The sequence below is a fragment of the Triturus cristatus genome, chromosome 5_1, assembly GCF_964204655.1.
Source record: "Triturus cristatus chromosome 5_1, aTriCri1.1, whole genome shotgun sequence".
Taxonomy (NCBI): domain Eukaryota; kingdom Metazoa; phylum Chordata; class Amphibia; order Caudata; family Salamandridae; genus Triturus; species Triturus cristatus.
Window position 1 is genome coordinate 770,070,771 of NC_140587.1, and position 14,309 is coordinate 770,085,079.

General features: G+C 43.4%; 1 protein-coding gene across 1 annotated transcript in view; it reads right to left on the bottom strand.

The window, feature by feature from the left end:
- LAMA3 (laminin subunit alpha 3) overlaps positions 1–14,309 on the bottom strand; it is an 881,606-nt gene that overhangs the window by 528,282 nt on the left and 339,015 nt on the right. Inside the window, exons 16-17 of the mRNA XM_085605753.1 lie at positions 4,639–4,773; positions 979–1,116 (exon numbers count right to left, since the gene is read on the bottom strand). Of these exons, the coding sequence (XP_085461879.1) occupies positions 979–1,116; positions 4,639–4,773 (273 nt within the window). The remainder of the gene's footprint in view (positions 1–978; positions 1,117–4,638; positions 4,774–14,309) is intronic.

Below are 14,309 nucleotides of genomic sequence, written 5' to 3' on the forward strand. Positions count from 1 at the left end.
TATATACTGATCTGTTTAATTTGTGCTGTAATTCACTTTCTGCCTGGAAAACATTACAGCTTCTCTAGCTAGCTGGTCTCCCAAATGTGAAGGGTAAACAACAACAACCACTGAGAAGGAAGTGGTGGGGTTTGGGAGAAGCAACATGAATATTGAGTCAGTGGCATTTGTTTGTTATTGTAAAACAAATAGGAACAGAACCTAAATAACAAACATGCATACAGTGGTTAAATACAATTAAAGGGTGGTGGAGGTAAAGAAAAAACAGATGGGGTGGAGGGGTGAGAGAGAAAAGAAGCAACATGGGTGGGAGGGGAAAAGGAGCAACATGAATGGGGCAGGTGATAAGGGAAAGGAGCGAGTGAAAACACAAGCACTCGAATGGAGTGCTTAAACACAATTAAGAAAGTAGCTCCAAAAACGGCAGCAGTTGATGGACACAAGTACTTGGTCCATGCTCTAGGGGACGGCCAAACACAAGGAGAGGCATGATGCATGCATGCCATGACAAATGGGAACTATGGATATGAGAGCAGTGTGGAAGCGAACAAATGGTAAGCTAGTGGCGGGTTGTAGCCCACAAACTGTAAACAACATATCTTGATGGGACAGCGCATGCGCTGTCTAGCCGAGACCAAAAATTATACCTCGTTTCATACGATTATGCACAAGCATGAGGGTCTCTATTGTTAGACTGTCAAAATAGATTCTTAAATGTTAACACAAGAAAGTAACACTCAGCACCATCACAGCAGACAAGAAGCACAGTAGTAGGAAAAAACTGAAAGGTTGTATTAATTAAAGCTCTATCTAACCATTTAACTTTGTAAAACCCATGGTTCCCTCCAGTATTTCTAGTACAACATAACACTTGCATTTAAAGACATATTATTAAGGGAGCACCGTTGTTCACTTTGTGGCAAGCAGCACAAGGTCAGAAAGTAAGGCTTGAAATTGTAAAAATTGGGTAAATCAAACCTTGACAGAATGGGAAGGTGTTGGATCCGGAGCGGCATCGATCACACTGTTGTCCGGTCACTCCTGGTCGACACTCACACTGTCCTGTAACTGGATCACATGCACTCTGGTAGGATCCATCGATTGAACACCGGCAAACTGAACAGAAATATTTCCACAGATATAAATATTCTAATGATTAATTTAGATTGATCAAATCACTGTGGCAAACAATTCTGTCAGGATTTCGAAACTGAAGTATCAGGTTCTGGTGGAATACAAGATCACATGCAAAGGTTTCCCCTGTATTAACTGTCGAAAATGTGAACTTCAAAATTATGTTCACTTGGATTGTTAAACTGTCCACAAGTAGAAGGGAATGATGGATCATCTACATCAAGTTAAAAACATTATTACTGATCGTACACACAAGAAGAATCGTCAGGTCATTAGAAAAATACCTATACAGTATATTGTTTACTTTCCTACATCACTGTGGATCAACATGATCGTTAGTATTGAAAAACACATAGCGCCAAGAAACTGTAAATCAACTAGTAAGATTAAAATCCAGTAGTGAATACGAAACAGATGAAGGACAGGTGTACTGGAAAGAGTTTCTATGAATGTTCAGGGAAAGACAGGATGATTTGCTGAAAATATGAGAACACCGAATAAAATGTGGGGTTAGTCGAAGCAACCAGAGAACATTCCTGAAGATAGCAGAGTGGGCTTTCAATGAAATGGTAACAACTCCTAAATGCTCACTCCAGAGAATGGATGTAGTTTGATAAAATAAGAATGGTTGTTGTTATTAGGACTTGTATGTGGGGTGACAACCATTTAAAAGCAGCATTCAAGTACTTACCTATAATCTTACTTAAAATGTTATAAAGCAACCATAAATTGCATTCCCTTTCTACCTTTGATTGTATATGTATTCATGTGGTGGTATAGCACAAACCTAGCTGGGTGGCAAGGGAGCGCTGAACAAGGGCAGAGCCCTTTGGACTTTCCATGATCACTTCCTATAAGCAGTTCCCTTGTAAGTTCCCATGGTGTAGAGTGGTATTACTCTGTAAAGATGACTGTATTCAGTTTTGTATGAATTGTAGCAGAGCTTGAGCAGGTCGGATGACCATCTCAGTTAGTACAGGGACATTGGAAGTTTACGGATCAACAAATAAAGCTGATTTTCTTAGAATACCCTAATTAACTTGTTGTTGCAACTTCTTGCAAGGGATGTCACCAAGTACATCCATTCAACAACACATGGTGTAGCTTGTGCCAGGTCATTGGTCCCATGGCCATGGCCATGAGACACATGCAGCGACAGACACTTATGTGCTTATCAGTGGTAGGTAATCCAGGTGGCACATGCATTTCAGTAGTTTCTGAGGAATGATGAGCTGGCCGCTCCTGAACTTTCAACTCTACACATTTATGGTGAATGACTGTTTCTTCTGGGCAGATCATTTAGCAGCTACTGTTTTTTGTCCACCAAAATGCCCTGCACCTCAACCCTCCTTATAGCAAATGAAAAAGTTCTAAGAAAAGTTCTATATCACACGTCATTGGAATAATTGTGTCTACATTATTTTTCATAAGGTAACACTTCCAAGAGTTATACGTTCTAGAGAATGCAATTTTCAGATCCTAAACTCTGAGAGGTTCTGAATGCAAACCAGAACATGGGAGAAATTCACAAAGCTCGGGAAGTGCACGTGTGAACTTTACTTGTGGCCTTAAAACCTATCTATGTCCCTAGAAGACAATTTTTTAGTCATTGAAGTGCATTCCTTTCCAACTCATGCATTTACTATTTATGTCATGTTGTATATGCATCTAAGTATATTATTGGCATATGTTGCTGATCTATGTTTATTCCTTAAATCTCTGTGTGTACTCAACTTTACATACCTGCACGCATGCACAGAATAAGGTAAATGCTGGACTTATGTGCACACGGGGAGTGCGTTAGGGCATTGCAGAGGCTGTAGGCTGGCGGGGGAGCACTGCAACGCTATGCAATATTGTGAGGTTTCAGTTTGGAAACACACCATTGTTACTTCTGATTATGCAGAAAAGATTCCTAGGAGTGAAATTTGGGGGAAATCCTTCCCACAAAAGACAATTTTAAACAAACAGAAACATTTACGAAATATTCCAAATTTTCGAGTTATGTTTTTTCACTTGATTACAAGGTTCTAAAGAAGTTAAAAATATTTAAAAATGCATAAACGTTAGTAAGGAAATTAACAAAATCGGAGTTGGTATTTCAGATGTTATCAGAACTAACAAGCGCACATCAGTGCTACTACTAGGGGAGCCAATTTCCAACTTAACACACTTAAGAAAATCAAACCTTTCCTCCCTTCCGAAGATCTTAGGCCGGTGGTTCAATCCCTGATTATCCCTAGATTGGAATATGGGCTGGTGACCCTTGCTGGACTTCCCAAAGCTAGCTTGTCCCACTCAGAGCTACCCTGAATGCATCAGCTATACTTATAACAGGCTCGAGAAAATATGACCACATTTCCCCCAACCTTCTGCAATTAAATAAGTTATCTATTGAAGCCAGAATCCAACTCAAGATAGCTTGCCTGACTCATAAAGCCATACACTACAACCCCCCTTACTACCTAGCAAATAAGCTTGAGCTATCAGGCTCCAGTCGGAATCTTAGAAGTATGTCCACCCTTCTCTTGAAACCTCCAAGATTCAAAAACAAAAGATCTTACAACCGTGCTTTCACCGGTCTTGCTCTGAGAATCTGGAACTCCTTGCTATCCGAGATCAGATCCAATCATTCCACTACCTCCTTTAAAAAACTGGTCAAACTACTACTACTGAATGAACGTTAACTCCCTCTTCCTGTGATCAGGCTCTTGTGTTTGTTAATAACCTAATTCTTGTGGTACTACACTGATGCCTTATTGTATGTTTTTACCTTATTTTGATCTAGTCCTCGATGGCTCCTTAACTACATTACCTGATGAACTCGCTCTTGTTTTTGTTAGAATTCCCTGATTTGTATAGCACTTCTTTGGTGCATTCTATTTTATGATGTTTTACTCTGCGTGTTCTAAGGCAATGTTGATACCCCCTACTCTTTAACTACAATCTTTTCCCACATGTTGTAACTTCACTTACTTTCATTATTTTTGTACCCTTGCTGGCGCCAACTTTGTACAGCGCTCTTATACCTCTGTGGGTCTTGTTTGCGCTTTATAAAACTATTCAAATAAATAAAACTATTCAAATGCCGACTATTCTTTCTCCCCTTCGAGTAAAAAACAATTGGCCTTTCACTAAGGAACAAGAAGAAAGGTGCCAAACTCTGATTTTGTTTGCGCATTTTGTTCTTCAAACATCTGAGGAATTAAAAAATAAGCAACACTTGGCAATGACACGCAAGATCATTTTTTAACTTGTCCTTTTAAAATCATTGTATTGTGCCCATGCTTTCTAATATACAAATAGCAGGAAAACCTGGGGACTCCTAGTAGCAGGGTGACAAAAAGACCACAACGCGGAGACAATGTTAGCTTTCAAACTGTATACTACTCTTATTATATTTAAGCTTAAACTAATGCATTATAACTGCATTATAACTGTGCATAAGCCATTTTAAGCAAAAACCTCACCATCACTGAAAGTGTTGAATAAATAAGCACTTACGCATGCAATTGGGATAGCTGTAATAGCCTGCTGCACACTGATTGCAGGTTAGGCCACCATAGCTTGCATGGCACCGGCACTGTCCTGCAGGGCTACAATCGTTGTCTACTGACCCATATACATCACAGTTGCACTCTAGGGAAAAAAATTGATCAATGGCGTGGCATTATTACTATGCACACTGAAAACTATGAGGACTAATCATTGCAAGGGAATAAAAAAACACATGAATCAGCCGGACATTAAGTAGTAGATTAGAGGTCCCCCGCTCTAACCAATATCTCCACTTTTTTTAATGAGCCTCTGTGTATATATTCACTTTGGAGAAGAGGCATAGTACAACGCGCGGAAATGCCCAGAACTTACTCAGCCCAATTTACAAAATCTTTTTGCACACTTAAGTGAAATTTATATAAGCAACAAATTTATCTGCATAGGTAAACTCGCTGCACCTTGATTCACAAAATGAAGACAAGTAGAGAGTTCTAATTGTGGACTGGACTTGCAATGAGCATCTGTGGCAAGTACAGTAAATCATCCACGTTCTTAAATGTGGTTAAAGGGATACACCAAGGAGGAGGGGCTTCTAGCCAAGTTTTGTGAGCACTCTAAAAGTCAAGTGTGACGTAGTGCGAGTTTGGAGCATGTGTATGTATGCTTAACTGACAGGGCACAGGAATCCACCTTGGCATTCCTTTATGAGGATGGCAATTCAAAATGGAAGGCTGAGGTGAGGCTGCCCAGGGCATTTTCAAACTGAAAGCAGGTGCGTGAACATTCTCCCGGTGCCATGGTAGGTATATTCCAACATGTGGTGGGAAGGTATGCCATGCTCTTACCAATGAAGTTTAGCATGTGTGGGCTCACCTACCTTCACCCCCTCTTCCTCAGAAATTACAAACAATGCCATGCCAATTACTGGTCTAACAAAATTGCACCTGTTCTGATTTTTGACTACATTTATTAATGTCCAGGAAATGTAAATAACCATTAGAATTGCAGAGTCAATAGCCCACCGGAGCAATTGTGAATCATATATGTATTGAGACAGTACAAATTTCATTTGGAAACCCATCCTGTAGGAAACTAGCAACAACCCATCCTGTAAGACACGAGCCGCAAACCATTCTATACGAAACTAGCAACAACCCATCCTTTAGGACACTAGCAAGAACTCATTCTATACTAAACTAGCAACAAGCCATCCTGTAGGACACTAGCAACAAACCATTCTATATGAAACTAGCAACTGCCCATCCTCTACGAAATTAGCAACAGCTCACCCTGTTCGAAACCAGCAACAAATCGTGCTGTAAGCAACTAGCACTAACACATCCTGTATAACACCTGCTACAAAATTACTAGACTGGAGTTTGCCACCGAAACTCATTTAACTTGTTCGTTCATTCTTTAAACACAGGTATGCATGTATACATAGAAACACACAAAAAAAAAGAAAAAACACAACACATAAAGTTATCTATTCTGAAGAGCCCTTAGCAAAAAGGTATTATATATTTTTCAAATAGTTAAAATCAAACAAACCGCTTTCATACAAATTCTGTCACTATAAATCTATACGTCTTTATAACATCACAGCTTTCCTGAGAAGTCGCGAAAGCTAATCATGAAATAAGCAACTTTCATGGGGTTACAATAGAAGAGTTGTTACACCAGTCAACCCCCAATCAAGACACAGTGTACGTGCAGTCACAGAATATCATGCACAATAGCACTCTACTCATCATGTAAAATGTAAGTACAATTATTTGTCCTTTCCATATAAAAAAGGCATTTCAGTCGGTCAGCTACAGTGGGCGCTTTAAACCACAACTCAACTGGTCTAAGACCCAGAAAAGGGGCATATTAAGCCAAAAGTTGTCAGTGCTCTCGTTCCACAGATATGAAAGTCAAAAGGCTTTTCTTTATTCACAATTCAATGCCAATGCCCAGGATTGGACAAGGACAAAAATGAGGGCTGGACACCGTAATAGGCCCCCATTAATGAACCAGATAACAAAAAATGTAGCCCACATTTGCAAATTATAAACTACAAAGAGTTCTGTTGGGTGATACAATTCTTGTCCAAGAATTGTTGAAAATGTTGACCATTCAGCATTGATTAAAAAGTGTCCAGAAAAGATCACATGATCATAGGGTTGAAACGTTGATGATATTGTTCTATGTCCTATTTCAGTTATCCTATTATGGTAAAACGAAAATATAAGGATATCCTGAATATGAATCTTTGGACAATAAACATCATATGTTTTTCATTGTCTTAAGTTTTGTGTGACAATACTGTGTTTTTTTTCATTTCTCACCATCTATGTGTGATTCATTGTATGTATTCTTTTTGTTATCGACAGCTGATTATTTACGTTGGATATATAAAAATGAAAATATTGAATTAGAAAACTGTTTGTGGTTGTCCTTTGTTTTGAGTATTTATCTCTCAAAAAGAAGTCAATGGGGCACATGTATCAAGCCTGCATTTTGCGATTCCCAAATAGCAAATTTTACCGATTTGCTATTTGTGAATCGCATAATGCTATGCATGTAGGAATCGCAAAACAAATTGTGATTCTTTAACATTAACTAATAGTGATCCGGCAAATAGCGAATCTCTATTAGGTAATGTGACTCCATTTATTCCTATGGGCCAACAGTCCCATAGGAATGAATGGTATTGCATTCGCTGATTGCGATTAAAAAATCGGTGATCGCAAATAGCAAATGCAAATCCAAAGCTGCTCGAGAGCCTAAGGCCCCCCTGAAGCACCACGAGAAAAATGCAAGTGTGCACATGTAAAGCACACATGCCCTAAGGGCATATGTGCGCTACATGGCCTTTTGAAAAATGCATTTTTGTGCATTTTTCAAAGTATGCACATACTATCATCAACTTGAAGTTGATGGTAATTAGCGTTTCCTAAATGCACAGTTTGCATTTAGGAAAGGCTTCTTGCATCTGCATTAGGGAATCGCAAATTGCGATTCCCTATTAGCATTCGCAATTTTGGGAATCGCAAAAAATTGCAATTACCTAAATTGCAAATTGCCCAAAAGTTACATTCAGCAGAAGAGGCCATTTTGCAATCGCAAACGGACGATTTTTGAGATTCGCATTGTTTGCGATAGCAAAATGACTTGATGCATGTGCCTCAATATTCTTTTCGGGAGGAATCTTTCCTGGATGTTATGTTATGTTATGTTAGGTCAATTTATAACGCGCACAGATACTCAGCAGAGTGTCCCGGCGCGAACTAAGAAAAGGGGCCAAAGGCTAAGACATTATCCAAAAAGATGAGTTTTTAATTTTTAAAAAAAAAATCATAGGATCATGAGTGCAACGAAGCGCCAAAGGAAGAGCATTCCAAGCCAGAGCGGCCTTGCGCACAAAGGAGCTCCCACCCAGCCTCTGACGTGAAAATCTCGGTGTCAACATCAAAAATTGGGAGGAGGACTGCAGCTGTCTCAAGGGGACATAAAAAGCAAGCCTCTTCTGAAGATATAAAGGGCCTAGGCCATACAGGGCCTATGGGCAATGGCCAGAGTTTTGAATCTTATATGCGCCTCCACCGGGAGCCAGAGTAAAGAGCGCAAATGAGCCCGCACACTACACCTGCGGGATATACCCAGCAAGAGTCTGACGGCCGAATTTTAGATGACCTGTAATTTATTCAGAAGGTAGCCTGGAATGCCCACGTAAAGAGCATTGGCATAGTCTAGGCGAGACAGAATCAGGGCACGAACCATCGTTTCTTTGGACGAACTTGGAAGGAAAGGTAAAAATGTCCTCAAAGCTTTCAAAATACCAAAGCAAGATCCGACCAGCTTTTTAACCTGGGTAGAGAAAGACAGATTCTCATTAAACCAAACCCCTAGGTTTTTTACAGCAGTGTCCTTTGCTTTGGGCAGGGGAAGGCCTGGGGGCCATAGTCTCTCTCGAAAGTTGTCAGGAAAGACACCATACAAGAGGACCTCCGATTTCTCTTCATTACATTTGAGCTGTGCCCGGGCCAGCCAGCTGAAGACTGAAGAGAGACAGTATTGAGCCATCGAGACTGAGTCATTATCCTTACCCCAAGAAAACAGGAGCTGGGTGTCATCCGCGTAGGCCATCACCTTAGCCCCGAGTGACTCCGCTAGATAAATCAGCGGAGTGACATAGATGTTAAAAAGAAGGGGACTAAGGGATGACCCCTGCGGGACGCCTGTAGCTACACGCTGCGATGCCGAGACGCAAGGGGGGAGCCAGATCTGCTGAGAGCGTTCTTCCAAGAAAGATTTAATCCATCGCCAAACTGTGCCGGAGATCCCAATCTCAGAGAGGCGATCCAAAAGCAGAGAGTGTGGCACCGTGTCAAACGCCGCCGAGAGATCCAGCATAATTAATGCTGCTCTCCCACCGGCGTCCAGACACTCACGGATTGCCTCCATCACCTCAAGCAGGGTCGACTCAGTACTAAACAAGGCACGAAACCCTGATTGGGCCGGGTGCAGCAGACCCGATGACTCAACAAAGTTGGTCAGTTGCTTGGTGACAGTCTTCTCACAGACTTTGGACAGGCTAGGCAGCAGTGAAATAGGGCGATAGTTTCCCAGTGTCAGTGGCTCAAGGGATGGTTTCTTGAGAAGAGGGAGAATCTGAGCCCATTTCCATGCGGCTGGCACAGAACCTTCCTGCAACGACATATTGACGATTTTATTGGCTTCCGGATTAATCATATCTGCAACAGAAGCCAAAAGTCTAGCAGCACAGGGGTCAGATGGAGATCCCGACTTCAAGGCCTTAAGGATTTTGAGAGAACAATCCAGCTCAATAGGCTCAAAAGACGACAAACCATTGAGAGGTGCAGCAGGCAAAAAGCCAGCTAAAGCGGTCTTGCATGCCATGCTAGACGAGGAGAAGCTAGCTTGTATAGTGCAAATCTTGTCCAAAAAGAACTTAGCCAAAGGAATATGCTACTTACCAGTATGCATCTGTTCTTGGCATGTAGAGCTGCAGATCCACACACTTGTGCATAGATCGCCATCTGGTGTTGGGCCCGGATGCTTGCAGTTTGTTTTTCCTCTTGGAAAGTCTTTGGAAGTCACGAGGTCGGTGACTCCTCCTTTGGATCGTTTTGCGCATGGGCTTCGGCTCCATCCTCAGATTGTTTTTCACCAGCAGGGAAAGATGGAGCTAAGTAATAACAGTGAAGATGCCCATGTGTGTGTTATCTAAATAAGATAAACTGGAACAGAGACAGGTAGCCGGGGAGGCGGGTGGGCGTGTGTAGATCTGCAGCTCTACATGCCAAGAACAGATGCATACTGGTAAGTAGCATATTACGTTCGAGGTATATGAGCTGCAGATTACACACTTGTGCATAGATTATATAGCAGTACCCACCGTTAGCGGCGACCACCCGTATCTGTTGCAGTGGTTTGAAACAATGTTTTGAGTATAGCCTGGCCCACACTAGCTTTTGCTTAGTTTGCACATCTACACAACAGTGTTTGGTGAAAGTGTGCGGTGTTGACCATGTAGCTGCTTTGCAGATATCATCTAATGGGATGTTCCCTAAGAATGCCATGGAAGCCCCTATTTTTCGTGTAGAATGGACTTTAGGGGGAATGGATAGCGTTCGCTTTGCTTTGTGGTAGCAGATTTGAATGCATTTTACAATCCACCTAGCTATCCCTGATTTTGAGATGGGGTTGCCTTTGCGTGGTGGAGAAAAAGAGACAAACAGTTGTTTGGTCATACGGAAAGGTTGTTTTCTTTGGATGTAGTAGAGTAAGGCTCGTTTTACATCTAGTGTGTGAAGAGCCCTTTCTGCAACGGTCTGTGGTTGCGAGAAAAATACTGGTAGTGCTACTGTTTGGTTTAGGTGAAAAGGAGAAATGACTTTAGGGAGGAATTTTGGGTTGGTACGGAGAACAACCTTGTTGTGGTGAATTTGGAGAAAAGGTTCTTGAATGGTAAGTGCTGGTATCTCACTGACCCTTTTAAGGGAAGTGATGGCTACAAGAAAAGCGGTTTTCCATGTTAGGAATTGTAGTTTGCATTTGTGTAGAGGTTCGAAGAGAGGCCCCATTAGCCTTGTGAGAACGATATTTAAGTTCCACACAGGTGAGGGTGGCACTCTGGGGGGAATTATTCTTTTAAGGCCTTCCATGAAGGCTTTAATGGCAGGTACTCTAAAGAGTGATAGATGTTGCCTGTTTTGTAAGTAAGCTGCAATAGCTGCGAGGTGTAGTCGAATGGACGTATAGGCTAGATTGCACCTTTGTAGGTGGAGTAAGTAGCCTATGATGTGTTGAATGGACACGTCCAGTGGATTGATGGTGTTGTTATGACAATAAACAACAAAACGTTTCCACTTGGCGGCGTAGCACGCCCTAGTGGTAGGTCTTCTAGCTTCTCTGATGACGTTCATACAGTCAGGGGGAAGATTTAGGATTTCTAGGAGCCAGATCGCAAGGTTGAAGTGAGCTGGGTCCGGGTGTCTGATCTCTCCATGGTTCTGGGTTAAGATGTGTGGAGAGAGGTGCAGTTTTTGGTGCGGTACTACAGATAGTTCCAGCAGTGTGGTATACCACGGTTGTCTGGCCCACGTTGGAGCTACTAGGATTAGTGTGAGGGAGTGTTGTTGTAGTTTGCGCACCACTAGTGGAATGAGTGGGAGAGGCGGAAAAGCGTACGCAAATCTGCCTGACCAGTTCATTCATATCGCATTTCCTTTGGACAATGGATGTGGGTATCTGGCGGCGAAGCTTGGGCATTTGGTGTTTTCGTGGGTGGCGAAGAGGTCTATCTGTGGATGTCCCCACATTTGAAAGTACGGGTGAAGAACTTGCGGGTGAAGCTCCCACTCGTGGATCTGTTCTGTCTGTCTGCTGAGCAGATCTGCCACTGTGTTTTGGACTCCTGGGACATGCTGAGCTAGGAGAAAGATTATCTGGGGTATGGCCCATCTCCATATGCTCTGTGCTAGTTGGGAGAGCTGTGGAGAGTGTGTGCCGCCTTGTTTTTGAATATAATACATGGCTGTCATGTTGTCTGTGCGGATCAGGACTGCCTTGCCTGAAATCTGAGTTTGAAAAGATTTTAGGGCTAAGAAGATTGCTAGTAACTCCAGATGGTTGATATGGAGTAACTTTTGTTGAGGTGTCCATTTGCCCTGTATGATGAGATGTAATAGATGAGCTCCCCAGCCGGAGAGCGATGCGTCCGTTGTCAGTACTATTTGAGCAACCGGGTCCAGGAACGGTCGACCTTTGGAAAGGTTTGTGGTGTTCCACCATTGCAGAGAGCGATGGGTGCGACCGTCTACCAACACCAGATCTGTTAATTGACCCTGGGACTGGTTCCCTTGTTGCGCTAAGCACTCTTGGAGAGGACACATCTGGAGTCTTGCGTGAGGTACTATGAAGATGCAAGAGGCCATCATCCCTATTAGTTGCATAAACACTCGAGCTGGAAGGGAGTGTTGTGCTATGAATTTTGTGCGTAGAGCCTGAATGCTTGCAATCCTGGCAGGATTGGGGTAGGCTAGTGCTCTTGAGTTGTCTATGGTGGCACCGAGGTATTGTTTTATGTGGGATGGTTGTAGATGGGACTTCTGGTGGTTTACTGTGAAGCCCAGTTGATGGAGTAGCTGAATAGTGGTGGACGTGTGTTGTACGCACTGATTGTATGACCTGGCTTTTATCAGCCAGTCGTCTAAGTATGGGAAGACGTGAATGTGTTGTCTTCGCAAATGTGCTGCCACCACTGCTAGGCACTTGGTGAATACCCGTGGTGCTGTTGTGACTCCGAACGGGAGCACTTTGAATTGGTAGTGATGTCCGTCCACTACAAATCTGAGGTACTTCCGGTGAGCTTTGTGCACTGGAATGTGGAAATAAGTGTCTTTTAGGTCTAAAGTGGTCAGGAAGTCGTTTTGGGAGTGGAGCGGAAGTATCTGCTGAAGCGTTACCATATGAAAATGGTCTGAGTGTATGTATGTGTTTAGGAGCCGGAGATCTAGGATGGGTCGAAGAGTCTCGTCCCTTTTTGGTATGAAGAAATATAGGGAGTAGACTCCCATATTTTGTTGGTTGGTAGGAACGGGTTCTATTGCCTGTTTCTGTAGGAGGGAGATTACCTCCTGCTTTAGGAGTATTAGATGTTCTTGTGACATTGGCCGTTGTCTGGGTGGAATGTTTGGGGGGGTAGATATTAGTTCTAGGCAATAGCCTGACCGAATTATTTGGGTTACCCATTTGTCTAAGGTGATGGTAGCCCAGACAGGAAGGAAATGTTGGAGTCGGCCCCTGACCGGAGTGGAATGGTCTGAGGGGAGCGGGGGGAAGTCATTGTGTAGGCGGTGTGGCAGAGCGGGCGGTGTTTGTTTTGCCTCTGCCTTTGTTATTGTTACTCCTATAGCCGCCTCTTTGATAACCCCTTGTGAAGGTGGGCTGAGTAGGGGATTTGTATGAAGTGGACGCGGTGTCTGAGGAATAGCCTCTAGACGTCCTTCGAAAGGAAGAGCGGCGAAAGGAGCGTCTAGGTGGATGTGACTGCAAGGCTCCCATGGATTTTGCTGTATCAGTATCCTTTTTCATTTTTTCTAGGGCCTCATCCACTTTTGGGCCAAATAGGTGTTCTTGGTCAAAGGGATGGTTAAGGATGGAGGCTTGTACCTCCGGTTTAAACCCTGATATTCTTAGCCAAGCATGGCGACGGAGGAGGACGCTGGTATTGATGGCCCTGGAAGCTGTGTCTGCTGCATCTAGGGCACAACGTATGGAGGTGTTAGTAATAGTTTTACCCTCCTAAATTAGTTCGTTGGCCCTAGCTTTATATTTTTCAGGGAGGTGGTTCATTATGCTTTCTAACTCGTCATAATGTGCCCTGTCATATCTGGCCAATAGCGATTGAGTATTGGCGATACGCCATATATTGGCTGCTTGTGATGCAGTACGCTTTCCTGATGCGTCCAGTAGTTCTGACTCTTTGTCAGGTGGTGGTGCTTCGCCTGACGCCTGGGCGTTTGCCCTTTTACGTGCGGTGGATACCACTAGAGAATCTAGTGGCGCTGGCCCTCTGACGTAGGAGAGATCTGTGGGGGCAGCTTTGTATTTTTTCTCGATTCGCGGGTTAATGACCCTGGCCCTAACTGGGTCCTTAAAAACTTCTGGTGCATGCTTTACCACTCCTTTGAGCATAGGCAATATGGAGGTGGACCTATGTGTGGTGTCGAATGTGTCGAGGAGGAAATCTTCCTCCACGGGGTCGGTATGCAAGTCTACCCCGTGATAGTGCGCCGCCCTTTGCAGTAAATGGTTGAACCCCAATGAGTCTTCCGGTGGAGATGGTCTGGAGGGGTGGGAAAGGAGTGGGGCGCGAGCGGCAGCCCGCTGGCCGTGTAAATCGTTTTGCCAAACTTCACCCCTCCCATGGTCTGCTGGTACAAATCCGAATCGATTTCCCCCCATTTCGCCTCCGGGTCCCAGGCCAAATGCACTCTAAACTTCTCCTCATAATGCGCCCACGCGTAACCCCCATAAGTGACCTGCGCCCTCCGGACCACGTCCATGTATTTAAAAAGGGCGACTGACCTATCAGGGTACTTTTCGTAGTTTACACTGGCGAAAATCAAGAAACCTGCTGACCAATTCTCTATATTCAATGGCAC